General features: G+C 45.3%; 1 protein-coding gene across 9 annotated transcripts in view; it reads left to right on the top strand.

Annotated features, from left to right (window-relative positions):
* The window catches only part of AUTS2 (activator of transcription and developmental regulator AUTS2), a 759,649-nt gene that overhangs the window by 172,313 nt on the left and 559,789 nt on the right, over window positions 1-27,547 (top strand). For 7 of the 9 annotated variants that reach the window (XM_035343089.1, XM_035343092.1, XM_035343091.1 and 4 more), the window contains exon 2: window positions 25,530-25,739. In XM_035343089.1, coding sequence (XP_035198980.1) covers window positions 25,530-25,739 — 210 coding nt within the window. Of the gene's footprint in view, window positions 1-17,238; window positions 17,335-25,243; window positions 25,278-25,529; window positions 25,740-27,547 lie in introns of those variants that run through there. The other 2 variants (XM_035343094.1, XM_035343096.1) reach the window with 2 other exon arrangements.

Here is a 27,547-nt window from a genome sequence, read left to right as displayed (position 1 = left end):
TTTTTTCTAATCCAGTTTGAATCTTTTAAACATTTAGAGGGCAGACAAAAGGAGCAACTATCATTTGAAATGAAGGAAGAACTGATATGCCTGAAAGGAAAACGTCAATGCCACAGAAACATCATAGCTCTGTAGATTAAAGAGAGGCAATTTAGAACTTCAGATGACAACGCAGAGCTCTTAAACAGAGGGACTTTATAAAATACGTGTCTGCTATCAGTTTGATAAATTGGCCTGAATGGTCTATAGTCAAAGAGAATTTTTCATTTTTCCATGCAAATGCACTCGTCAGAGGCAAGTGCTTTGTTCCCTCTGATTCCAACTTACTTCCCCAGAGCCGGGCCATCGATTCCTTGCCAGCTCTGCCAGTTGTTCTGCCATTTGGGCTGTGGCAGCTGATGGTCTTCCAGTTCACCATGGCAGAAGCTGTTACCTTTTCTCCCTGTCTCGTGTCCCAAGTTCTGGGCATATGTGGACACGCAGAAAAGAATTGCATCCATGAAATGGAGCAGTTGATAAACGGAAGAAAAGGAAACACATGTGCTACATAAAGCCTCGTTCCCTTCATTGTGCTGCCTTCTACTGACGTTCGTGTTGTTTGGTTCCCCCAGTGAGACTTGGGGAAGTAACAACAATGCTTTGAACATCAGCGTTATGTTGCAGGGGTACTTGTTGTCTTCATTCCTCAGGAAAGGAAAGAAAATTGAAGTGGAGGGAATGTCTTTCTCTGTTCCGGGATTCGGTGGCCTCTTCCCATCACGTTATCACAGAATCACAGAATTTCTAGGTTGGAAGAGACCTCAAGATCATCGAGTCCAACCTCTAACCTAACACTAACAGTCCCCACTAAACCATATCCCTAAGCTCTACATCTAAACGTCTTTTGAAGACTTCCAGGGATGGTGACTCCACCACCTCCCTGGGCAGCCTGTTCTAATGCCTCACAACCCTTTCAGTAAAGAAGCTCTTCCTAACATCTGACCTAAAACTCCCCTGGCGCAACTTTAGCCCATTCCCCCTCGTCCTGTCACCAGGCACGTGGGAGAACAGGCCAACCCCCACCTCTCTACAGCCTCCTTTAAGGTATCTGTAGAGAGCGATAAGGTCGCCCCTGAGCCTCCTCTTCTCCAGGCTGAATAAGCCCAGCTCCTTCAGCCGCTCCTCGTAGGACTTGTTCTCCAGGCCCCTCACCAGCTTCGTCGCCCTTCTTTGGACCCGCTCAAGCGCCTCGATGTCCTTCTTGTAGCGAGGGGCCCAAAACTGAACACAGTACTCGAGGTGCGGCCTCACCAGAGCCGAGTACAGGGGGACGATCACCTCCCTAGCCCTGCTGGTCACACTATTTCTGATACAAGCCAGGATGCCGTTGGCCTTCTTGGCCACCTGAGCACACTGCTGGCTCATATTCAGCCGACTGTCCACTATCACTCCCAGGTCCTTCTCCGCCTGGCAGCTCTCCAACCGCTCATCTCCCAGCCTGTAGCTCTGCTTGGGGTTATTACGCCCCAGGTGCAGGACCCGGCAATTGGCCTTGTTAAACTTCATGCAGTTGACCCCAGCCCATTGGTGCAGCCTATCCAGATCCTCCTGCAGAGCCTTCCTACCCTCGAGCAGATCGACACTCGCACCTAACTTGGTGTCATCTGCAAACTTACTGAGGGTGCACTCAATGCCCTCGTCCAGATCATTGATGAAGATGTTAAAGAGGACCGGCCCCAGCACCGAGCCCTGGGGGACGCCACTAGTGACTGGCCTCCAACTGGACTTGACTCCATTTACCACAACTCTTTGGGCCCGGCTATCCAGCCAGTTTCTAACCCAACGAAGCGTGCGCCAGTCCAAGCCAAGAGCAGCCAGTTTCTTGAGGAGAATGCTGTGGGAGACGGTGTCAAAAGCCTTGCTGAAGTCAAGGTAGACCACATCCACAGCCTTTCCCTCGTCCACCCAGCGCGACACTTTGTCATAGAAGGAGATCAGGTTCGTCAAGCAGGACCTGCCCTTCATAAACCCATGCTGACTGGGCCTGATCGCCTGCTTGCCCTGCAACTGCCACATGATGACTCCCAAGAGGATCTGCTCCATGAGCTTCCCTGGTACTGAGGTCAAACTGACAGGCCTGTAGTTCCCCGGGTCAGCCCTCCGGCCCTTCTTGTAGATGGGCGTCACATTTGCTAGCCGCCAGTCAGCTGGGACCTCCCCCGATAGCCAGGACTGCTGATAAATGATGGATAGTGGCTTGGCCAGCTCCTCTGCCAGTTCTCTCAGTACCCTTGGGTGGATCCCATCCGGCCCCATCGACTTGTGCACATCCAAGTGCCGTAGCAGGTCACCAACCAGTTCTTCGTGGATGGTGAGGGCCACATCCTGCTCCCCATCCCCTTCCACCAGCTCAGGGTACTGGGAATCCAGAGAACAACCGATATTGCCGCTAAAGACTGAGGCAAAGAAGGCATTGAGCACCTCCTATACCAATCCCTAGCCCTTGTTGGTGGCACGTGGGAAAACTGGGCAGGCTTTCAGCCACCCGTGCCTCACAGAGGGCATTTGTGCCTCAAAGCTTCTGTCTCCTTCCTGTGATATCAGCAGGTCCAGTAGAAGCTATTAGTCCTCCCTGAAATCCCTTTTTTCCCATCTCTTCAGATTGTCATGGCTAAAAACAGTTCTGATCTGCTCCCGTTTGTCTCTCTGTAGCTCATGGTAGGGTCCAGGCTTTATTTTGAAAGTATAGTTTTGCGAGTCCTGTTTTTCTTGTGTGGCTTATTTTGTCTGCATGTGGTGATACAAAAGGAATTATTCTGTCTGTGAGAGAATTTACCTCTCAAGGAAAGGAGATAGGAGGAAAGAAGCTTACAAGAGCAAATTCTGGTTTTCCTAATTTATTTCTGCAGATAAACAGGAAAACAGCTTTCAAAGCAAATCCAGGGTAGGTCAGTTCTGGATACTTGTCAAAGCACCCTAGCTGGCTGATGTGCTGTTTTGCTTTTTTCCACCTGGAGCGTGCTCGCAGCGGAGGTTTGTTGAATTCTGGGGAATTGGCTTGGGCGGGATGCAGACACCAGCTTCCTCCTGCTCCTGCTGCCTCCTTTCAGCAGCGCTGATGGCCACGTTCTTGTGGGTTCCTCTCTGCCACCTCCTGCTTATTTCTTGGGGAATACATCCGTTAAGAGCTGCCGAATCCCTGCAGCCGTCAGTCGCCGACTCCAAAGGCTAACCGGTCATATCCACGGCACCGCAGCCAGCTTTGTGGTGCAGGAGACGTGCTGCTGGGAGCTGTGGTAACTCATTCCTCCTCATCGGAGCGGAGTGTTTTCCTCTCGGTGGATGGGTTTCAGGACTTTGTCTCGTCACTGTGTATCCTCGTGCCCTGAAGGGGAAAGCAGGTACCCCTGTGGGAACAGCGCTGGCTGAAGCTGTGGCGATGCCGACCGGTGACTGAATTCCACGGGATGCTTGCGCCCAGAGATTGAGCACGTTTCCAGCCTGATGCCCTGTGCCTACTCGAGCAGCAGATTTCAAAAGCTGCAGGATTTTGGTACTCTGGCTGTGCATGTAGGAAAACCGGAGGGCTGGGCAGGGAGCTTTCCGGAGAGCTCAGAAACTTGGCAAGAAGCTGCCTGGCCTCAGCAGTGCCTGGAGGACGGCGACTTCTCGGCCAAGCAGAATGCTGGCTCCGCAGGCGTTTAGTCCTGTGCCTGAGCATCTGGGCCGTGCTTTAAGCCCCTCTGCCTTACTGGCCGTCCCCTGTTGCACTGTGTCCCTTGGTGCCTGGTCTTGGGATGCGGCTGGGGTGTTCCTGTTAATGAAAATAATGCAGTCTAGGAAGCCTTCTAGGAGGCCAGATTTATGGTGTCTGTGTGTCCGCCCCATTTCTGCAGACAGCTCTCCTAATGATAAAGGTGCTTATGGCACGGCGTGATGTAAACGACTTGATGGATGGCCTGCAGCTTGTGCAGGAAATATCGGAAGCTTTTTATTTATTTGTAAAGCGTCCGAGGGGGCTGCCGACAGGTGGCTGGTACGGGCAGGCAGGTTCGTCATCTTGTGTTGGGTCTGGGCGCTGACCGAGGCCGGTGCTTCTGGTCCGAAAACGATCCGCTGGCAAAGGCGTGCGGGACGGAGCACCAGGCTGCCACGTGCTTCTGGCTCTGGGACAGCTTAACACAGGATAAGGGAAGAGAGAGCAGAGTAACACAGTGACTGGCAGTGGTAAAATAATTCTTTAATCCTTTTTTATGAAAACCACAGAGTCAGTGATTGCGGTGTTCTGTCGCACAGATGCAGGTTTTAATTGCGGAGTAGTGGGACAAGAACAGGGACGCAGCCATTTATTTTAGGGACAACAATACAGTATATTCAAGTTCTGAGAAGGGTATTCTCCATTCCACATAGGCAGACCTTGCGTGCATAGCTCCTGCCTGTATTTTTGCACCTGCGTGTGCTGAGTGTGGGCGCAAGCACTAATTAGCTTTTCAGGTGCAGAAATTCCACTTAAAATTGAAGCCAAGTTTCAGCTGACATAAAGATGTCAGCCGCAGCAGTAAAATGTCTCCCTAATTTAAGAACACTAGAAGGCTAAATAAATTAAATATTGAAATACATAGAACTTCTTATGTTGGAGTCGATGGGTGTAAAATTATTACTAACATAAAATAGTCACAAATCTTCTTTTTCTCATTTGTGGCATGTAGGATTGCCTGCGTGACTGTGGTCTAGCTGAGAAAGTTTCTAACCCGTGGGGGGCTTCCCACGGACTCCGTGCCGCTGAGGAGCTCAAGAAGCAACATTTCTTCGTGCTTGCTGTCCCCTGCCACCCTGCAGTAATACCCACTTCTTTTTGTTTGCTCGGGAGTGACTGACCCCTTGTGCTGGAGGGGGTGGAGTTGCCTCTTTTGTGGCTTCAGGGCTTTAAAGGGTTATCCATAAGGGCAGGTTGTTGTTCAATATGGGCTCAGCCAATCCATTTTAGCGCCGATGGACATCGCCTAATGGATCTTGCGCTGCAGTAACAGCTCTCCTGGCTGGGTTTGAAAGCATCAAAGATTTACGCAGGTCACCTTGAGATTGTTTGCATGGAGCTGGGAAAATAGTTCCTTGGGGGTGTTTTTCTGGAAGCTTAGCATTGTGCAAGGATCGACAGCTAACTGATTCTGTGTTGAAGGATTTTTAGGCTCTGAACAATTGATTTTTTTATGTATGTAGTCTGAAATTCCAGATAGACTGGGTGAACCATGTGCAGCAGTGCTGCATGAATAGGTAATAAGCCGCCTGATCAGGGAAGGGAGGTAGAGAACACCAAGGCCAAGGCAGGGTTTTGCTCTGTGTGGTAGGAACAGGAAGGAGAGTTCGCAGGGTTTGAGTCCTGATGCCCTTCCCGTGTTTACCTGGGACCTGGGAAGGTTGCTCTATCTGTTCCACAGGCTGTATGAGAATTAACGTAGTGGATTTATTTATTTATTAATCACGTTTGGGACCTGTACTGTAATAAGTAAATTAGAAGTGCTTTTAAATCACTTAGTTTTTTCTTGAAGTAGGCTCACTTTGTAGGCCATGAGGATGGGAAACGTGTTTGCACTGTTTGCACGTCATTATCAATACTTTGCATAACCTAGCTATGTGCTAGCTTTTATTATTGCAGATCAAATAGAAAATCATAGTTTGCCATATAATTAAAAATCGTGCCGTACTGCAGTTCCGAAGTGGAGAGCAACTAAGGTTGCGTGAGCAACCTCAATGCCTTCAAGTTTGACGTTGCTTTTTCTTCTTGATGCTTGATTTGGCTTCTAATATGTGTTTAGATATCCTAACTAATACTAAGAAATATTAAGAAAATGTTCAGGCATGCCAGTGGTGATTTGGGACTCTGTTACAACAGAATTTGTCTGATGCATTCAAAGGAAGGTAAGAGCTCATTGGGAAGGAACTTGCGGTACCTGTGATGGCAGTTTGACATGCAAGCAAATGGGCTGAAAGGGTGAGCAAACAGCAATCCATTGCAAACCAGGTCACATCCACTCACCTCACACAAGTCCAGTCAGAAGTCCAGTTTACTAATTTTTCTTTTTTAGGTTGGCCTGGAAGAGGCTGACAAAAGAGGAGGAATTGTGGCTGATCTGTTTTTTGCCTGCAGGCAATTTGCAGATTGTTTTTGCTAGATCACAATAGACATATCTTATTGAAAATCCAAGTAATCCCCCCCATCCTCACCCCCAAGCCACAACAGTCTTACTAACAAGTTGCTGATGTTCTTCCTGACAAGATGAAGCTTTTACTTGAATGTTAATCACGTCACTCAGGCCATGATCTCTGCAAAGTGGTACATTTTTAACTAGGAAAAGCATTCATTATGTATTAGCTATGATACTGGCTTTTCCTGAATGACTTTCTGCTACTGTGCAATATGAACGTTGTGTGATTTGGTGATCGTAACTGCCATTATGTTTTGGCTCTGAGCTGACTGCTTGTAGCACTCGTGCGTTTGGGATCCACATCTGCAGTTTAATACGTACTAAAATATTTACTCTTCCTGCTATTTCAGAGTACGTATAAAAGAGCAGGAAAGAAACGTTCTGCCACTCGTTCCTGTGTCTTTTTAGTTGGGAAAATTACCATTCTGGACAGTTGTATTGCTGGGCATTAGGAGGACTGGATCATTAATATTTAACTGTGTTGGAAGTAGAAAGCACTGTAACAATAATAATAATTCGCACTTGCACAGCACATTTCTCCTGAGGATCTCAAAGCACTTTACAAACCATTTAATTAAGCCTTACTGAATCCCTCTGAGGTTTATTATTAGTCCCATTTTACAGATGGTTAAGCAAGGGCATAAAGAAGTTAAATGGTTTGCCTAAATGAGTTAGTGGCAACAATAAGCACGTACCTTGGGAGCCCTGACCACGGCTCCTCTCTAACAGAGGGGATGTCAGGTGAGCAGAGCGGCTGGCCAGCAGCAAAGACCTGATGCAGCAGAGCAGCTGAAAGGGCAAGTGTTTGGAGTGAGGTAGCTCACTGTAAATACTCTCAGGAAGTGGTGCGATGCTGTAGATTATGTTATCACCGGTGTCCTGGCCGTGGAGGAGGTGTGCAGCACGTACAGAGCTCGCCCAGGGGATGGACAGGGCCTGGGAGCCCAAGAGGTGGCAGCAAGGAGTGAGGGTGAGTTCTGGCTTTCAAGAGCCCAACGTCTCATTCTTTTCCTTCACCAGCAACATCAGCATTGCTCAGTTTCCACCCTGGGAGAGGCTGGTGCTTTTTTATTATTATTATTTTATTTATTTTATTTTTTTTTTTAGTAGTAGTGCAGCCAGGAGCTGTTTCATCCAGTCAAGAAAGACGTTCTTACCAATGGAGTTGAAATTCCTATCATTAGCAGCTGCTTCTCCTCAGATGCCCAACATGAAAGGTTGGTTTATCAAGACATAAAGCAGAAGCACGCAGGCAAGGGACTAGAGCTCGCTGCTTAGCTGAGAGCCACTTAGGAGGGTGTTCGTGTACAAATGCATTAGATTATGGTTAAGCAGCTTATGGACATAAAAACACATTAGAACTTTACAGCATGCTATAAATTACAGTTTTGCGGCATTCAGAGCCACAACGTTAGGTAATTACATTCATTAATCTACTACTAAGAGCACATAAAGTTGCCTCCCAAATGGTACTGTGTGTGCCTGCACTCAGCTGGGAATGCGCTGGGAAGGGCCTCCCCCGTCCTCCTCCGCCACCATTATGCCTTGCTCGGAAACTTCCTGATTTTATGATGTTATTAGGCACACCAGAGTTTCAAATATATTGGTCTAAACAGTGAAGATCCACAGTGGAAGAATTTCTGATAATCTTGTTTCACACAGCTCTAAGCTCTTTCTAATAAGCTGTGAGCTGCATATGGACTTAGTGCAATCAGCTGGGAGGAAGTTACTGCTTGTCATCCCCTAGGTGATCCATCTGTGCCCTGCCACTTGGTAGTGAGTAGTCCCTGTAATTGTTAGCCTCAGCAGCTAATATTCTGTGGGCTTTCCAGTTTAGCATCCCACACTTCATTTTCTTCTGTGCAGAAGCAGTTCCTTTACTTAGAACTCGGCTGGTGTGAATTAGAGTAACTCTATTTGCGTGTCCTGGATGTGTACAGGCGGGGTGTCTGCCCCACTTGCCATCTCCTTTTTTTTTCCCTTGTATTGCACTGCAGGAAAAGTTTGCTTGAGGTGCAGCCTTATTCTGTGCAAGCACTCTTCTACTGATTCCTTCTTGCTTCAATTTCTCTTTTTGAAAGACCCTTCTTGGCCGTTTTTTTTCCTCCCCAATGGACGAGATTTTATTTTCGATACCTTCTGCCCTCAGACAGCAAGCTCTCCGAGCTCTGTCATTCAGCCACATTTTCAGTGGTCCTTTCTACTCCCATCGTGTCCTTCTGGGTATGTTTGAGAATTTTTAGCTGTGAAAACTAGAAATCAGAGTCTGGTGTGATTCCTGGTGTGATCCCTGTTCTAGCATGCTGTTGTTGTCACCTTAAAACTTAAATGTACCCCCAAAAGCAAAGATATTAAAAAAAAATGAAGAAAGCTCATGCCGTATGATAAATACATATATCATCATACGTAGCTTAGCTTCAGTACGTCAGAAAAACAAATCTGTTCTGCCTTTTGGTTGTAAGATCCCAATGAATTTGATTATAAAACTCAGGCTTGGGCAGCTCAACAGGAGTAGAAGGCTGTAGAAATGACTTGTTGTTTATCTGTCAGTTCATCAGCTGGGTTTTCAGTTGCTGGTCTGCTTTCACATCAAGATCATCTTTACATCTGTATAAAAAGAGCCATGAAAGCTACCTGTGTGACTGAAGTACGAGGAGCTGTTCCTGCGACAGTGACGGATGCTTCATCACACTGCAGTTGTCGGTGGAAGGCATTCATCTACGTGCTAAATGGAAGTAGTTGCAATGACACTTGAATGCTTCGGTTTCTAGGGGATTTGTTTGTCATTCCTGACAAATTTATTATCCTGACCATTAAATTAATAAAACACAGCGCCCACAGCAACAGCTTTTTGAGGGAAGAGACTTTTTGGTGCCACAGAAACCCCTCAAGCGCTGTGTCCCAAGCTGTCCCCTGCCTACTGTCCCCGGTCTGCGTCCCTAAGGACCAGAGGAGGCGGGAAAAAGCAGGTCCAGCATTTCTTGGCTATGGGATGGGACATGAGAAGAACATAGAAATAGGAATCCTTGCTTTTGAGGGCAGCAAATTCTCTTTGCCTGGCTCGGGGTCTGCTACCGGGCAGCAGCAGCCGCTCGGCTAGAGGTGAGAGGGGTCCTGCAGGAGGGTGTCGGGGCCGAAGGATGCTCTCGGCTGTCACGTACGGCTGCGAGCCTGCTCCTCGCCCTCCTGACAGCACAGCTGCCGTTCTGGGTTAGTGTCAGTTGTGGAGCCGGGCGATGGTCAGCGCTCATGTGTGGCTAACGCCGTCCGTGGACACACACAGCTGCCCTCTGCGTGAGGGGCCACGTGGATCTCCGCTCCCCTTGCTCGTGCACGCAGTCCCAGAGCTCACGTAACGCCGAGCACTTTACTACTCTGCTCAGGCGTTCAGTGACTTAATTGTGTGATGGTATTGATGTAAAATTTAACAGCCACTGTGCGTATTGACTATAGCTTCATTGGTTGCTGCTAGAACATGCTGTGCTATTGCCCTGCTATTCATTTAGCTGTTTTGGTCCATTTATTAGATATTACAGAGATTTTCTTTTTTTCTGGACAGAGCTGGTAGTGATTTCTGCAGTGGAAGCCTATTGGGAACGGCCCTAATCTAGTTCCTGAGGATTTGTTTATTGGGGCAGCACATGCTGGGCTAATTTCAGGGTACGTGTTCCATGGTATCTTTTCTATCCACAAGTGAAGTTCTAATGAGGGGATGCAGTCCTTTGGCAGCAGGCTTTTTTTTTTTTTTCTCCAAAAAAACAGCTAACCCAAAATTGGCTCAGTCAGTATTTATTGGCAAATTAGTGTTCCTAAAGACTTCCTTTTGCTTGTTCTTTTCTAGAGCTTGGAGAAATAAGATTTCACATAATGCATCTGGGATTGGATTACTGGATTGAATTTTGCAAAGTACACTAGGGATAGCTGAGCCTGTTTAGAAAGCAGCTTAGCCTCTCTAAGTCAGTAAAAATTCAATTCATGATAGTCGATGAGGGATTTTTCAGTGTTTTTTGGTTGGGGTGCTTTATTTGGTGTCGGATGGTCACATTTCCTTTAACATGGCTTACCATGGTTTATTAAACTTTCGGTGGAGGATGGTGGGATGCTGCCTTTCTCTGTAAAACAGGAAGGGAAAAAGCATCCTGGGAGCTGACAGCCCTGGGCCTGCTTGTTGAACATGAGCATTAATTCTCATAGGAGCTCCTCAGCTGAGTTTGTATGTCGTGAAAGTTTCAGAAAGCCACAAAAACACGAAGGAGGTGTTCAAACGTTATGCAGATGAGGTGGGGATTGGTTGTTAGTTTGCATTGGTTCCTTTGTGTGCTGCCGAGCTCCCTCTCCTCCCCTCCCTCCCCCTTTTTCCCTGCTGTGAGTTGAGGTTTTGGTCCTCAAAACCAGGCCAACCACATGATTATGGTGCAGATGGCAATAATCTCTGCGTGTGAGCCTGATAGCGGATCTCAGGACGCAGCAGGGTTTGGGAAAATCCCCCTCTGTTGCAAAGATGGATCACATCCCAGAGGAGCAGTGTCTGGATGTAGGTTCTGTATCTCTCGGTACAATTGACCTGAATTTTTTTCTGGACTTCTTCTCTTCCTTAGGCCAGTGGTATGGCGGTGCTGGTGCCTCCTGGCTTTGGTCCTTGCAGCTGGGAGGCAGCTGGGCTAAGGCAGGGGGAACGGAGAACCAGGAAGGTTGGAAAATGCATCCATTGCGGTGTGGATTTGTCAGGGTGCGGAGTAAGTTTTACTGAGGTCAGCAGAAATGCAAGAAGTGAGGGGAAAATAATTCCAAATGAAGGGAAAAATAATTCTGGATGAGATAAAGACTGCAGTGGGTGGAAACCGTAAAATACTTGGCAATGCTGTGTGGTGCTGGGCCTCCTGTAACAGTCCAGAGAAGGAGGTCGCGGAGGGGAGGTACATCAGTGGCCGTATCCTTCTCATCCTTAAATAGGAAATGGGCAAAGAAGCAAAATGTGTTTCCTCTTCCAACAGGAAGAAATAATGGTCGTGTAGGTGAGGTTTAATGCTCTCAGCAAATCTTTGCAGCTTATGTTTTTACATTATAGTCATTTTCTTGAGTCAGACATCCCTGATGCCTGTTAAGTAAACACGGAAAGCATAGATTATGAGTTAAGAGTATCGACAGCATTTCAAGTGCTATCAGAGAACATTTAATTCAGTTTAATTTTGTGATAAATCTCATGTTAAATCCTCTGGTTGCTCTGTAATCATGTCTCTATTGATCTTTTCTGAATGACTGCATGCAGTTTAATAAACTTTGCCATTAACCCAAGCTTTCTAAAGGGGGAGATTGATTCCTGTATCAAGTCCGATAGAACCAATAAGCACCTGAACATCATTAAATCTGTCCATTATAAAACATTTGCATTAAGATCAAAGTAAAAACATAGAAGTGAATTTGCAGCTTACTAGAGAGTTTGCAATCGGAAAGTCTCGGTACGTCAGTCAAAATCAGCAGCGGCTTTCAGGCTGGCTGATTCAAGCTGACACCTCCTTTCATTTCCTATTTCTCAAATCTGTCTTTCATCCTATTGAGTGACCTCCTTCCTTCCCTCTTTTCCCAGCCATAATTATATCCTTTAATGTATTCCATCTTTTTCACTCCAGGCGTTTGTTTAGTCCAGGTTCTTGAGGTCATTTTTGCCTCATAATAAAACTGCAGGGTTTAAGTGTGTCGTTGGCGCATTGGTTTGGATTTATTTTCTGTCCTGGACTTCTTTTATAAGGAGTGCCTTGGGTATGCAACATACAAAGCAGTAGGGAATGGCGCACAGGTTACAGAAGTGAAAAAATTGCCTTTTTCTCCAATTCCTCATTTAAGGCCCATTCCCAGTGTTCCTCACAGGAGTTGTCTGCCGCACTCCCAGTGCCTGGATCCATGCGAGGATGTATGCACTGCTTGCATGGGGACTTACGGACCGAGCTGCACCAAAGCATGACCTGAATGCCTTGTGTTGTGTGTGCGGTGGCCTTGTGAGCATCTGCGCATCCCCTTGGTGCTGGGCAGGCAAATGTCCCTCCAGACTCCGCGGGGCTGAGCTTTGGGAAGTACAGCGTGGCATGATACCACCTCTCCTGCGAGTCTGGTGTTTTGTCCCAGCAGCGCTGCCCTTCCAGAGACAAAAGGCACGGCACCTGCCTGCTCTTAGAGGTAGAGGAGGGAGCTGCCCGAAGGACAAGGAGCTCCTCGGCACGAGGCTGAGGCAGGGGAGGCTGCGGGTCCCATGGGGCGTACCCGAGGAAGCTCGGCCTGAGCAAGTCGAAGGGCAGCAGAGGCTTGGAAATGAGCGACCAACTTCACTGCTGTTTCCAAAATATATTGATGAACAGAGAAACCCCAAGGTGCTTTACGGCATTCAGCAGTTGGACGCTTCTGTTCCTCACCCAGAAGATGGCTGCCTCGATCCAGGTCTGACCAGAGGGAGATGTGCTCTGTCATCCTGCATCACCTTTGCAGTTTTTTTTTTTTTTTTTTTTCTTTTTCCATGCATGTGCATGGCTCTTTGTCCCTGTGGTGCCCTATGCATTTCCCTCCTGCAGTATTTAGCATTACGAGGCACAGATGAAAGAGGATGTGGTTTTACTTCTGTTTTACAGGTGAGCACTGGTGCACGGAGAGGCAAAGGCCCAAATTCACAGAGCCATTTATTTCCTTTGGAAAATCAGTCAATGGGAATTAAATAGTTTTAGGCCCCTGAATACCTGCTTCGTGGATTGGGGCTGTGCTTACTGGCTTCAGGTCATGGAGAGTCAGTGGAAGGTCAGGAATTTCAGCACGTCCCCCGGCACCCCCATTAATAACGTACTGTGTCGGTCTGGCCGGCTCTAATCCTGTGCCTGATAGGGTACGAGCAGTGATAAGATCAGACAGGAGAGATTTGGATACCAGCACCAACAAGCAGCTTAGAAAACAAATCTTCAAGAGGAAAGGTTTCCTTCCAAGTGCAGACTGATTCCTGCTTAAGGTTCTAATTCTCTTCAACATATTCTGTAGCTCTCCAGAGATGCATTGCAGAGCTTTATCTGCTTTCTGCTTCAGGCAAGTTTTTACAGAGAGACAGCAATTCGGATGCTTTCTACAGAAGAAATGGTTACAAGTTCAGTCAAGACAGCCTGGTATACGATAAAGTGTGGTTTGAATCTAAGTATTGCTCAAGCAGTATTATTCACAGTTTTCGTAACTCCTCGCAAGTTTGCTGGAGGCATTAGGAAGGCTCTTGACTTGAGATGCTCTGTTTCGGAGCCGTGGATCCCCTGACTGCATCCCTACCAAGTTAAATTTGTAGCTTCTGGGCTGTATAAACAAGAAATATGACAGAAATTGCTTTTCCAGTCACTGAATAGCCCTGAACATTAAATGACACTTCAGGTTTAAAAGATCTACCCACAAAGAAGCTGAAAGTTGAATATTTGCAGAAGATGTCATATTTGCAGCCACAGCACAACTGTAAATGAAATTTTCTTTTTCTCTGGCGTATGAGTTAGCTTTACAGGATCCGTGCCCTGTAATAAATCCGAAGAACATCATCATCCTTGCTTTTTCCTTTTTATATATTCACACTATCTTCTGTATCCATTTAATACATTCTACATACAAGATAAAAAGGAAGAACTGTGTTTGCCCTCCTAGGAGTGGATGAATACACCTGATGCTTTCTTTCTGGGTGATGCCAGGTAGATTTCGGAGCAGCCCTAAAGCTGAAATGAATGCTTTGCTGCAAGGATTTGATGCGCTAGCAGAAGTGGAGGAGAAGACAGAAAATGTGTGTGGCAGTTCTCCAGCGCTCTGATTCTGTGTACTTGGTGTGGGGGTTTGCACCTTTGTAAAGTAACAACAAAATAATTCTGGTATTCACTTCACCTGCGTGTGTGAATGAGGACTCTTGAGATAGGAGCAACTTACATCTGCGTGGTGAGTGGTGAGAAGGACAAGGCAGTGCTAGATCTGGTCTGTTACGTTAAGCTTTACTTCTGAGCTGCAGAGAGTGGTGTTTGCCAATGATCAGCACTATACAAGAATGTAATCCCTGTGGTTTTTTGATCATCAGATTTATCTTCACTCTATCTGCTTCCTAAGGGAAGAATAAGCCAGCAAATGGAAAGGTTCCTTATTGCTCTATATCTTAAACTTTTGTTCTTTTCTATTTTTTCAGCCTGAATGCTAGCAGGAGATTTCTTTTGCAGATGGGAAGTTGAGCTGTTGTTTTGTCCTCTAACTGCACATAGTTGCTAATCCTTTTCCTAATGAAGCACGGTACGATCACCTTAATTGATGCGCTCCTCTGGTCATACCTCAGCACACTTTCTGTTTCTCTCTCATTCTCTCTCCTTATTTTCTAATCACTGTCCTTTCATTTTAAAATGTCTTCATCAGTCTTTTGTGTGAGGTTGTGTGCCGTATGCCAAGAACAGCAATAGAGTTAAGTGGTTCCAAGGGAGGGAGAAAGAAAATCAAGAGGAATATCAGACAGCAGGAGCTTGGAAAAGAAAAAAGCCAGTTTTCAAGTAGTTCAGCTTCTTGACCCACAAGACAAAAAAGAGTTGTTTCAAAATATTCTTATTTTAAGTGCTCAATAATTATAACCCATTATTACTTGGAGATTTTTGGTTAAAAAGAAAAAGGCAAAATCTGGAGGTTGGAGCGTTAATCATCCGGTGAGTTCCATCAGAAGCTCTTCTAATTCTGTCCTTTTCTTTGCCCTTTTCTGTGTGGTCTGTCCAAAGAGCTGGGCAGGAAGAGATTTCTCCTGCTTGCTTGCATGGCAGAAGGGTGTCTCCAGTTTCCCTGTGTACCTGTAAGGCCTCATTTGTGATACAGAAATAAATAATGTAAAATTTTCCAGAAATAAATAACGTGTTTCCATATTATCTCCTTATACACCACAGTCTGTTTCCTAGCTTGTTTTACCTGTGGTGTCTCAGGGTGGTTTCTTTGCATGGAGTCTTGGTGATCAGATTTCTGCTCTGGTCTTGGGGAACGTGTGGCAGCCAAGCTGACCTCTGCTGAGGCGTCCTGGCACGATGCCTCTGTGTGGCTGTGGCATTTCACTAATCATTGTGGTAAACACACCGAGATCTTTAGAATACACAGGACTTCCTTGGTGCTCAAGGTGGTTATGTTTCCTCAAGATGAGGAATCCAGAGGTTCTTCTGATCTGATTTGCAACCATAACCGATTTTTTATGAATGCTGAGTGCTGTGCTAATGAAGAGTGCGGGGGCTGAAGTCATCTGCTTAGCCTTGTGCAGGAACAGCAGGGTGAGAGTAGTGTAAGCCCACGTCCATTTATTCTAACCCTACCAATACAGGGATACCCTTTACACGTTAGATTTATTGGCTCACTAGCTCCTTGGCCCTGGTCTGTGCCTGTCATTGGAAGGGCCGTTTGGATTGTGAGGCAAGGAGCACGTGAACCTGGTGAGCGGGGAGCCCGCACTCAGCTCCACGCCAAAGGCTGCTGCCAGGAGGTGCGAGCTCAGAGCAGCCCCCCAGGGACGCTGGGCAAAAATAAAGTACCAGTGCTTTGGGGCATGGAGTAAAGAAGGTGGGAAAGAGTCATATCCTGTGCTAAAGGAGTGGTTAAGAGCTTGGCCTAGTTTGGTTCTAAGATGGGACGTGCGTTTGGGTCAGCATACGCAGAACTTGGCTAAAAGTAATGAAAATTCTTCCCTTTTCAGATCAGAACAAAAAGTGCAAATAGACATGTAAAGGGAGAAGAATTCCAAAAGTTTCACTGTAGAGCTGAAGGGTTGCTCAGATATTTATAAAAACTGAAATTATTGACATTACCAGATCACATTACTCTGTGTGGGACGTGATAACTGCTCAGTTGGATTCTTTCTGCCATGAAAACTACATTTTCTAAGGAGAAAAATGTTTATCCCTGCCACGACCTGAAGCTCACTCTTCTAGTCAGGCACAGGCATCTGCACGAAACGTGCACAGTCCCAGCCTGTGCCCGTGGAGGGATGCATTTTTGCATCAAATCAAGGTTTTAGTGCTGTGCATAGCTCGGCTATGTAGAGTAAGGGTGCTGTATACAACTTTGGAATCAGTGCTGTAAAAGTGCAACTGGTACGCTGTAGCAAAGGGAACAAATTCACCCTGGTTTGGGGAGCTGGGTAAGTGCTTCTCTGTGCCTAATGTGTGATGTAGTTGAGCATGGTGAGAGCAGCGAAGCCCTCATTGTTGGTGTCAAGTTTTAAAGCGAGCATCTCCAGGGACAGGTTTTCTCTCCACACTCCTGTCCTTTCTTTTTTATTCCTCAAACAAAGCAAATAAACACTTTGGGAATGTGGCTGTGCTGCTCGCTGGGTGTATCGAGCACATCTATTTAAGGCTGGGCACCCAGGGCCAGAGGGATTAGATTTCCCTTTGCTGCAAGGGGATACTTGGTGAGCGGTCTTGGAGATGTAAGTTCTGTAAAGCACGTCTGGGGATGAGGCTGTGGTACCGGTAACGCTCCCGTTGGGTTCGAAGCACTCCGAACCGTGACCTGACTCCTGCCACAGCTCCTGCTTGCAGCACCATCTCTGCAGCGCCTTCCCTGGATGCGTTGCAGAGGTTGTGGGTGTGCAGAAGATGAATGCTTACTGAAGATGATTGGAAAGGTTTGGGAAACTGTGGAGGAGTCAGAACGCGGCAGAGGAAATTCCAGGTGCCAGTGGTGGATGCATCTCCCCCGCTGTAGAGGCCCCTGCTGATATTTCAGGTGCACATACACAAAAGAGGCAGTCAGATACAATGGAGACAGATGATTTAGTCAAATTTGCAAGAAAGAGGCATCTTCGGGCTCTGCTAGCAACTTGTGTCAGACCCAGAAAAATCTCTAGAAAAAAAATCCGGGTTTCTAGGCAGGCAGAAGCTGGGTGGAGCGAGAGCTTCAGGATCTCTTTCTTTTGGCAGGAGTACACAGGTTTCTGGCTTAATCACTCTGAACAAAATCAGCTGTGTGTACTTTGCCTTCTACAAAACCAGGCTGCCTCAAGAAAAACAGTTTCCTGGCTCTGTAATCTAAGCTGGCGTTTCTCAGCACTTTCTCAGTGCTGGCTCCAGGAATGGGTTTTTCCAAACTCTGCTTGCACGGACTCGTTATTTGGATGACCGTTCTCCACAGTTGGAGCCCGGTGTGCTGTAGTATTTTGGGTGATAAAAATGAGAAGGGGAAGTAGGGGGAGAGAATAAGGCTGCGAATATGACGTCAGTGGATGCTTGAAAAGGATTAAACAAATGGCTATCAATTGCTGCGATAATCATTTATCTTCAGGTACAACACCAGTTTTTGCCAGCTTTGATTTAACACGGCTTCTTTGGCTGAACGGCTGGCATTGTAGCCTTCGATGTTAGCTAAACATTTATTTTGTGTAGCATCTGTAGGCTTCGTGAATAATGTGAGAAATGTGTATGACTGTCCGTTTGGCTTTCCAGCGAAGTTGCTGTTTTGTAGCACTGAGTGCTGTTGTTGAAATCATGAATAATGACATTCTGCTGTTGTAAAAGTTGGTGTGTAGGAGTAAGTTTAATCTTTTGTACTCAAATCCTTGCAGAATTTTCTTTTTAAACATGCTTTTTATCATGTCAGGGTAAAAATTTGAGTGCATGCTCATATTCAGGAATCTCAAAACAGATGAAAACAAGCTTAAATATTTTGCTAAGGTCCCGCTGAATGCAGTGAGATTTAAACACACATGTATGGGATTGGTTTAGTTAAATGTGGGGAAATTATTCAAGTAAGCCACAGAACCAATATTATGTGTAATTAATTGCAAAAGAACAACCCAGATCTGATTTGAAGTATGAAGCCTCATAAATTGCTGAGGAACCTAGTAGTTGGATCCCAACTCCCTGTACGCTTAAGAAAGGCATGATCAGGTGGTTGACCTGGGATATTTATTTTGCTGAGTAAAAGCCTTCATTTAGATTACCCGGTTAGCTCTAGTGTCTTAGTAGAAGCAAGGCACAGTTTGCATGTGCTAAACAGTGACTGCTAGCCCACTACACCACAAAGTAGTTCCAAATCCAAGCAGGAGGGAGTTGACAGCCATATCGTCTTTAAATCAAGCCAGGTAGAACACAATTTAAAATGTATAGCCAGGGCCAAACACGTTTTGGATGATCCCTTGTTTCACTTTGCTTGTATCTCAGGCAGAGCTGTTGAAAGTTCCTCAAAGCTTTTGTCTTTTTTTGTTTAGTTTGTCGCTTGTGTTTTGATGAATTTGGATGCAGCTGTTACTGATATAATGACCTACTTTATTCCTTGAAGAGCCTGAAGTTGTTTACTCAGTGAGGTTTGCACTGGAAACGCACCCAGATGGTGCAGTTGGGTCGAGCCCTTTCCCACCTGCTGCCAGAGCCAGGGGGTGCACAGTGAGGACTGCAGGAGGATTTCCTTTTGCTTAAGTGACTTGGAGGTAATTAGAAGCCAGTTTACCTTTGCATCCAATTTCATATCTAGTATGTGCCATTGAGGGTGGCCATCAACCAGTGTATGTTAGAAACAGTCTTTATCTGTGCCCTTATATTGTCTGGTGCTTCCTAAAGCCTGACTGGCAGGAGTGCTCAGCACTCCCAGTAGCTGCTGAAATCAATGAAAGCTGTGCTTCATTAGATAAAGTGCTCTGTAGAGCTAAGTTCTTTGAAAAATCAAATCCGAGGTACTTCCTAATCAGTGCTTAAAATTAGCAGACATTTTTGACTTGGACATGTTGGGGCTGTGGGTTCCCCCTATAAAAAGGTAATAGTGCAATACCTTCATCTGGCTAAAGGGCCATAAAATTAATCAGTAGTATTTGCTGAGCATCTGATACTGCAGTGAGGGGCTGCATAGAAAGGCCTTGAGGAAATTAATAACCATGCATTCGGAGGAGGGTTTGAATGGAGTGTGTGTAAACAAGTTTCAGATGCACATGTTGGACAAAACGGTGAAAATAAAATCCTGAGTGGCTGCCCATTAACTGAACACCTTCCATTCTGCACGGGGAAATAATAGCACTCGGTCATGTAATTAAAGATTGTATCGTACCGCATACATACGAGAGGGCTGAATTAAGGTGGTGGTTGCAGCCTTAATCCTGGCCTTTCATAACTTCCAGGTCCTTGACTTGGTAACCTCAATAATGTTGCTGTAGTGTAGCCTTTTTGTGTGTAATTTAAATCAGCAGCACCTGAAAAGGAACCTTCTGTTTATCAATGATATTGTTAACAAATGATTTTGGGATGGCGAATCAAAGCAATCTCTCTGCTACAGAAGCTCTTTTATAAAACATATCTCAAGCAGACAGCGACTTGCTTTTCTATTGTCTTGCCTTCATCTGTAATCACCACGTACGGTCCTGCAGCCTGGTGCAGCATTTCGTCTTCCGTCTGTTGCACAACCTTGTTTTTGCACAACACTGAACCACTTTGTTTTCAGATTTGAGAGATGCAGGAGGCAAGGGATTGTAACTTCGTGAAAACAAAGCAAACAAAACAAGATGAAACCTTTCTGCAGAGGTCTAGAAACCTGAAGAAATTGCTGGGATTAGTGAACGGGCTGCTCTGCCCAGCGTGGTCGACGTCGTGGCTCTCTTCGCTGGTCCCACATGTCCTAAAATACCATTATTTCCACTCTTTGAGAGTCCGTTTCTCTTTTGCACAACACCTTATACCTGCCTTCCTTTCTCCCTGGTGGTGTTTTAAGAGCTTCTGTAATTTATCTCGCCGCAAATAAATGCTTTTGAGGAAGTATTTGTGCATTTGGAAGAAGGCACGGGGTGTTTAGCTGTCTTATCTGGAGAGAAATGAATGACTGTTATAAACATCTTGTTTTATTTTCTGATTTTGAAAGATTGCAGGGACCAGTTATTGCCTTGTTTTCAGACCTTTATGTCTTACTGCTGCCAGAAGTAAAATAACGAAACACGAAGTTAGAGAGGGGGGCACTGAAGTCTTTAAGGCATTTCCATCCATCACCTTAAAAAATCCTCCCCAAATGTAATAGAAGGCACTGTATGAGCTGATGGGGACTGCTAAGATCAGCAGGCAGGTTTGGTAGCCCTCCGCCTGGCTCCGCTTCCCATTTCCGAGGGGTTTCATGGCTCGGGTTGTGCAGCTGTGTGTGCTGCTGTCAGCAGCTGGCGGTACCGCTGCGAGCCGAGCTGTAGGACTTTGCTCAGCCGTGGGCCTGGCCCCCTTCACTGCTTGCAAGCTAAACTTTTGTACCAAGTTGTCTCAGCGAATTGGGAGGTGCTGCTCTGGTTCTGTGTGCTGGTTCCTCCTGCTGTTGGACGAGGCGCCTTCTGCGTTGCCCATGATGGGTGCTGATGTCAGGCTTGTCGGGTCTGAATAGCGCACGGGGGCAGACTGGTAGGCTCAAGGTGGTTTTCCTAACTACTTGTATTTAAGGGAACATTGAGATCTTCCAGCTGTGTAATATTTTGAGGTGTTTAAAAGGAGTCACTTCTTTTATTGTACCTAACTTCATTACTGGAGTGAAGCATAAACTGCTAGGCTCAGGCACAAAGCTGTTGTGGACCAGCAAGAACCTGGGGAACAAATAATTGGAAGATGGTTGTAGCCTGATGCAGTTATTACTTAGTATACTAGCTCTGCACAGCAATCGACTTCCAAGAAAAAAAAAATTAATACCTGGTGTCATGTTCAGTGTGAATTTGGAAAGTAAGTTCTTGCACCACTGGGATCAGACAGGCAGTCCGTAGCGGTGACTTAGGACGGCTGAGACTTGAAATCCCCAAGCAGTGCCTGAAAGTTTCACCCAGATAAGTGCCTGTGGGACGTTTGCTGTGCAGTGCATTCACAGCATTGCTCTTGATCAAGCATTCCTATAGAAAAATGCTCCAATGAGGGGTGGAACGGGGCTTCTGGTGTTCACATGTATTATTATTTATTTATCTTTAAGCATTCGTCAGAGGAAAGGGGTCAGGAGGAGAGGGCAGCTCGCACCGGGCTGGCTCTTGGTGAGATCTGTGGGAGCAAAGGGTGTCCTGATGAAGTGGAGTGAAGCACTGCTCAGCTGCCACTGAGGATCTGGTGTGTAATTAATAAGCTGTCATGTACACAGGAGGAAGATGGACTCTCCTGAAATAAATAAGGCATAGCTGCCTGAAAGCTTAACAGTTGATGAGAATGTTAGCGTGTCCTTCAAGCCTCCTACCTCTGGAAGTTATCTGATGTGCCCAAGGAGGCTGCTTCTCCTCCCTGCACTGAGTGCAGGGCTTGGATTGAAATTGTTAATATTAATTGGGGCTGAGATGATTGCGGTGCCACCCCACCAGGCTTTGGCAGCGCTCCTGCTCGCCGATGTCGCGGCAGGAGCCCATTCAGCACGGGTGGCTCTCTGCTGCGGCACGTACAGCGGCATCGGGCTGATTAGTGTGCCCAATAGAAAGAAAACAAATGGATTTTTTTTAGATTATACGGTACACTCATAAATATTAATACACTTTTTTATGGAATTGTATGTAATTACATATTTATACATTTAAGTCACCTTCTTGATACACTTCAGGCACTTTGCTGATGAAAGATATCTCTGAGTAAGATGGTTTTAAACCATGCCTAATATGTTTGTATGATTTATTTAATAATGTGTGGGTTTGTGTGCTGGTAGAAGAGGAGGAAAACCTACATTAAAGTTGGAACGCGCCGTTCACAGGGCACGCTGCTTAGCTTGAATCAGCTCCGTGGGTAGCTGCTGAGAAATACGTCTCGACATGAAATATTACTACATCTCCTTATCTGTGGAGATAAGGTCTATGCAGTCCTGTCACCTTAGAGTAATTACAGCTTATTACTCTAATCATGATGATGCCTGAAGTCCGTAATTAAGATTGTGCTGGCTAATGTACTAGCACACGGCATGGTACAGCTATTGTCCTGTCTAAACAGCAGAAAGATAAAAATTGGATGAGGGAGAAAGGGCAGAAAGTGGGGAAGTGATTTATGCGGGGCAGCCCTCCCAGCCAAGCGCCGCCTCTGCTGAACCTGCCTCCGAGAGGGCAGTACCCACCGTGCCTGTCCTCCGCAGCCTCCCCGTCCTCATCCTCCACGGCCTCTGCGTGCTGGAACAGCCGCGGGCGGTTTGTGCCCTCAGGCGTGGGGATCAGCCCAAGTGCTATTTGGGCTCATTCCTGTGCCTCCTGTCCACCTGTCTCTAAGCTTTTATTCTGTTGTGGTCCAGTCTCCAGCTGAAGAGTTGGGGGAAGAAAAAAGAAAAATCTATATAGTACTTTTTTTTAGGCACTAAATCGTGTATCTGTTGCAAGCAATGAGAGGTTCTACCTTACAATTCAATAATACGAGGTTTTGACCCTGTAATTTTCTCTGCAGCAATGTCAGCTGGTGAAAAGCAGCTGGCAGCTCTGGAGGAACTTGGTTGTCTAAACACCAGTCTGTCTGAATTTCATAGTAAAGCCATCCGCCGAAGTACTTACGGCCAGTTTTCAGGATTTGCAGAATGGCAAGCTTTGTGTTTTCGGAGCTCCCTTTCTTCGCTTTGGCCGTGAGCGGAGCAGGCATCTTATTTTCTGGAGATTTCTGCAAGTTGTTCCTTCTGACTTGGAAGGTGCGTTTTCATAGAGATTGCAGAAGGCTTTGTGACGTTGGTGTTGCTCATCTTCATTGCAGGTATATATGCTGGTTTGCTCATCCAATTCTTACGTGAGCCAAACTTTGCTTTAGGTTTATGTGAACTATCATGAAACTTTATGGAATTATTGGTGGGGTTGGCTGCAACATGGGAGTCTTATGGAGAAGGTTATCCTGGATCTGCCTGTAGTCTTCTGCAAAGTGTGACCCATCTTGCACCCTTTGTAAAGCTAATGGGAGCTAGTAATTTCTTGATGGCAGAGTTAGCCCCATTAGACATTTTATAAGCTTCTGGAAACCTGCCACTGTTTCATTTAGATCCCTAGCTGCAAGAAAAAAAAATCCCACAAAAGCTATTTAATCATTACAGGGAATATATATATGTATTTTCCCAGAAAGTTTTTTTTTTTTTTTTTTTTTTCAACCTTTCACATTTAAAGTGAATCCTCTCAATAGCATTTCTGTCTTGAAACATGAGCTATGTTTGAACAGAAGTCCTGTGCTGGTATAATGTGCTATTTATAAAGCACTGGCTTTTTGATACTGATCTGAAGAAAATAATAGCAGTGCAGTGATAATTATCTTAAGGCGTGTATCTGTTCTCTGATAAAATACCTCCTTGTTTCAACGAGGGGCACTGGACAAGCTGTAATCCCAGTGCTTGTTTCTGCCTGGAAGCTGCTGTGTGGGAAGGGCAGCGTCCCTCACTTTTTTTAGGGACATGGTTTAGTGGTTGGTACTGGTGGGGGGGGGATAGTTGGACCAGGTGATCTTGGAGGTCTTTTCCAACCGTAATGATTCGGTGATTCTATGATTCATGTTACACAGCAGGATGGGGCTGAGCACCATCTGGGTGAGGTGCTCCATACCAGCTGTGCCGGAGGTCCGTGGCTCCACATAGCTGCTGTTGCTGCTCTTTTGATGAAGAGTTGGAGAAATCGGTACTGCTGGGTGTGAGAACTTGCCTTCGTGCATGGAGGGCGTGTATGTAAATCTAAAACCTTCCTGGGAAGGCAGACAGGAGCAGTGCTCCTAAAAGTCATTCTTCTGTTGTTATTTTGGCTTGGGCTTGTGCGGCAGGATCTCCTGCCCCGTGCGCAGTGCTTTTGGCAGGTAGGTCTCAGAGCTCGTGATGAAGACCAGCGCTAGTACTGATCCATTTCTAATAGCTGGAACAGCCGGAGAACAGACATGGCGCTCTGGAAGTGCTGATCCTGCTTTATACCTACGGATACTAGGGATCTTTTTATGAACTTGGATAAGGCTCCTAATTTTTCTGTTACGAATAACACTGTGAAGAAAGGCTTAGGATATTTCCCATGGTGTTTTGGGCAGAGAAAAGTTAGAATGAGAGTCTTACAGCTTCTGTTCCTTACTCCCGTTAATGCTTGTAAAATTATTCTTTTTATCTACTATCAAATTTGAACATTGACTGTCTTCAGTTTAATTAATCATCTCGCTGGTTTTAGTTATGAATTTTGTGAAGCTCTTGTGCATTTGGGGAGCATTCTTTAATTAAAGCCAAACTGATTTTTGCTCTTAGGCATTTTTTTTATTTTTATTTTTATTTTTTTATTGAAATATGGCATAATTTGAATTATATTCTCCTGAACCTGAGTCTCTTTGTGACACAGGGACCAGCTGACCGATTTCTTTCTCCCAGCTTGTCCTGCTCTCAGGTATAAAATTAAGTGACAGTGAACAGAAGCATGGAGGCTTGTAAGGTCCCACGATACTTTATGGTAGGATATGGAGAGTTTTAGTCAAAGCTGCCAGGCACATTAGTAGAGAACACTTACAGTAGTAGGCTATTTAAATAATACGTCATTAAGTAGGAATACTGTGGTATTGTTGAAGTTCTTGGAGTAGATGGGATTCAGCAGATTGTATGCATTAAATGCCCAGTTTGTGTTGTAATTTCCACCTTTCCAGTACCTTCTAATTCTTCTCTCCCAAGGACCCATCAGCCTCCAATTCTTCTGTTTTCCACTGTCATTGATTTTGTGTTATTGGAAAACTTGTTTTCAAGTAATGTTTATTTAAAACAAGAACAAAAGAATTCAGCGTTGCAGGGTATCAGTAACTGCAGGCTAAGTGACAAAACTTGTGCTTTTGACTTGAGTGCTTTTTGTAGGCTGACATTGATTCTGGAGTTGAAAGAAAGGTTAGTTAGAAAGTTTTCAAATACAAACATGAGGGTTTTTTTCCCTGAGATTTGGAAGTCTTCTGCGTAGGTCAGGCTTGAGGAAAAGTCCTCTGAAGTCAATTGAGATTCATTGGCTCTAATGGGCTTTAGGTCAGCTCTTGCCATGTCCTGTCAAATACAAGAAATAAGTCAAAAGGAATGTGAAAGGCCAAGGCTTGTTTAAATCAAAGGCAATTGTTAATTCAAACATTATAAACATATGCTGTCTTCTAAATGCAAGCTCACTTGATGCATGAGGTGCCTGAGAATTATAAGGTTCATGGTATGAAACCTAAAGGAGTACACGTCTGTGCACTCACTTAATATGAGAGATCTTATTTAGTGTTTGGCTATCTTCTGATTACCTGGGCACCAGTGAAGACTTTTTTTTTTTTCTTTTTCTGGTGTTTGTTGCATTGCCTTGAGAGTGCTTAGATAGTCACCTGGAAAGTGCTGCCTCGAGCTGCTGCGTAAAGGTGCGGACCAGATGTGAGCCATGTCTTAACCACTGTGTTTTTCTTCTCTTCTTTCTCCTGTTCACTCCCTCTGCAGAAGGACGTGGCTCTGAAGCCTCAGGAACGCGTGGAGAAGCGACAGAATCCTCTAGCCAAGAAGAAACGGGAAGCACTTACCAATGGGCTGTCGTACCTGCCGAAAAAGAACAGACTTCACCACCACCCGTACAACTCCGACCGAGAAAATGATCGTAATCTTTGTCAGCACCTTGGGAAAAGGAAGAAATTACCGAAGGGCCTCAGACAGGTGGGAGAGAAGTTATCTGTTGCGGGGAGGGAGGGCTTTGGCTGTTGGCCCATGGTATGTAGAAGCAGATTTCTTGTTTTGTGGGATCGCTGGTTTGTTTTGACCCCTTTGAAGTTGTACTGTTTGGCTCTCAGGTGCCACATTGTGCTAACTCCTGGTACCAGAAGAGATTAACCAAGCAGGAAAGAAAGTGGCTTGTTGATGCTAGAGCTGAGCTGATTAATGAATGCCCAAAGGTTGGAAAGGGCTTCACGTAGGCGGGCTGCAAGACTGTCAGGGCAAACAAATGTGTGTGCGCTACATCGCTGTGCCAACTCTGTGCTATAAATACACCTTGTATTTAGTCTATGCACACAGGAGGATACGACCCTTTCTGAACATCAAGGGCGAGGTGAAAGAATTGTGAGATGGGCAGCTGTTAATTAAGACAAAACTCTGAGGCTGATTACAGGTGCAAGGAGCTCATTTGTATGATGTCAGTGGTACCAGTGGGAGCTCTTTTGGGTTACTAATCACCCACCTGTAAGCAAGAACTTCCTACCTTCCCAACACTGGTGATATCTTACGGCGATAGCTGAGGAGTACGTGTGGCAAGTGGGCATGTAACATCCATGATTCCAAAGCTTGGTGCTGGAAATTTTGGTCTTAATCAGGACTGATCAGTGTTGGGTTTCCTGTGCTAGTAAAAAAAAAAAAAAAAAGTGTGGCAACTAATTCCTCTGAGAATAATTGTCATGTTTTGCTTTTTTGATGAGTAAATGTTGATGTCTCTTGTGTATTGGTTATATACAGAGGAGTAAATCAGAGCTTGGGCATTCTAAGCATAGCGTGTTCCTGTATGGTCATTTGGCTCATTGTCTGCAAAACTGAAGTCTAAAGTAACAATAAAGAGGCTATCTTTAGCCTAAATTTGAATGATATCAATGGGTCTTCATCCAAAAGTTATGCATTTAATGGTGATAGTTGATACTGTTTGAATGAGTCTTCATCTTTGGTAGGTGAAAGCCAAACATTGCTTTGCGGAGAAATTTATAGACAATAGTGAGAATTCACTGCTTCTTTGTGAGCGCAAGGAAATGGAAAAAACGTTGAGAAGGATGAGTTCATTGACTTATGTTTATCTTTAATCAGTTACAGAAGCTGGTAAAAAGTTTTTCATATTTTTTAAGCCTATTGTGCATATAAACTAAAACAAGATTATAGCGAACTTCACCTGTGCAAGCAGATTGTAAAATGCCGATTCTGTGCTCCCACTCCTGTTAAAGATATTTCTGCTAATTTTTATTTTTAGGTTGTATTTCTATGGGACGTTGGGAAAGTTGTAGATATTTGATGCAATGGCTATAAGTAGTTATTGAAGGTTGCTGTGTTTTCTTGGCTGTTTTCTGTGTTCACCTATGCTTTCTTCACTCTGTTCCTTTTCAGTATGTCAAATGGTAAATATATCTGCTTTGGGCAGTAGGAACTGGCCTTCGGAAAAGCTGACTTTTTGCACTGTTTGATTCCCCTGGCATAGCCTACTGTCAGGGGAAACCTTTCTGCCTGGTACTTAAGCAATGAAGGAATCAGCCAAGCTGCTGATGGAGGTTATTTGTGAGGTTATGTTTTTAAGAATAAATATACACTGGCTTGGAAGGTATTGAGTTGACAAATGTCATGGAAAATGGTTTTCCTTTTAGCTGATAAATCTGAGTACTCTGCTTAATTCCTGAGGGATAAGGCTGAGAGGAAATAAAATATCTTGTTCAATATAAACTTAATACGTTTGGTAGGGGTACAGCTCCTTAGATAAGAACATTTGAGTCTCA

This window comes from Oxyura jamaicensis, chromosome 19, assembly GCF_011077185.1.
Source record: "Oxyura jamaicensis isolate SHBP4307 breed ruddy duck chromosome 19, BPBGC_Ojam_1.0, whole genome shotgun sequence".
Lineage (NCBI taxonomy): Eukaryota > Metazoa > Chordata > Aves > Anseriformes > Anatidae > Oxyura > Oxyura jamaicensis.
This window is presented reverse-complemented; position numbering and strand designations above follow the sequence as displayed.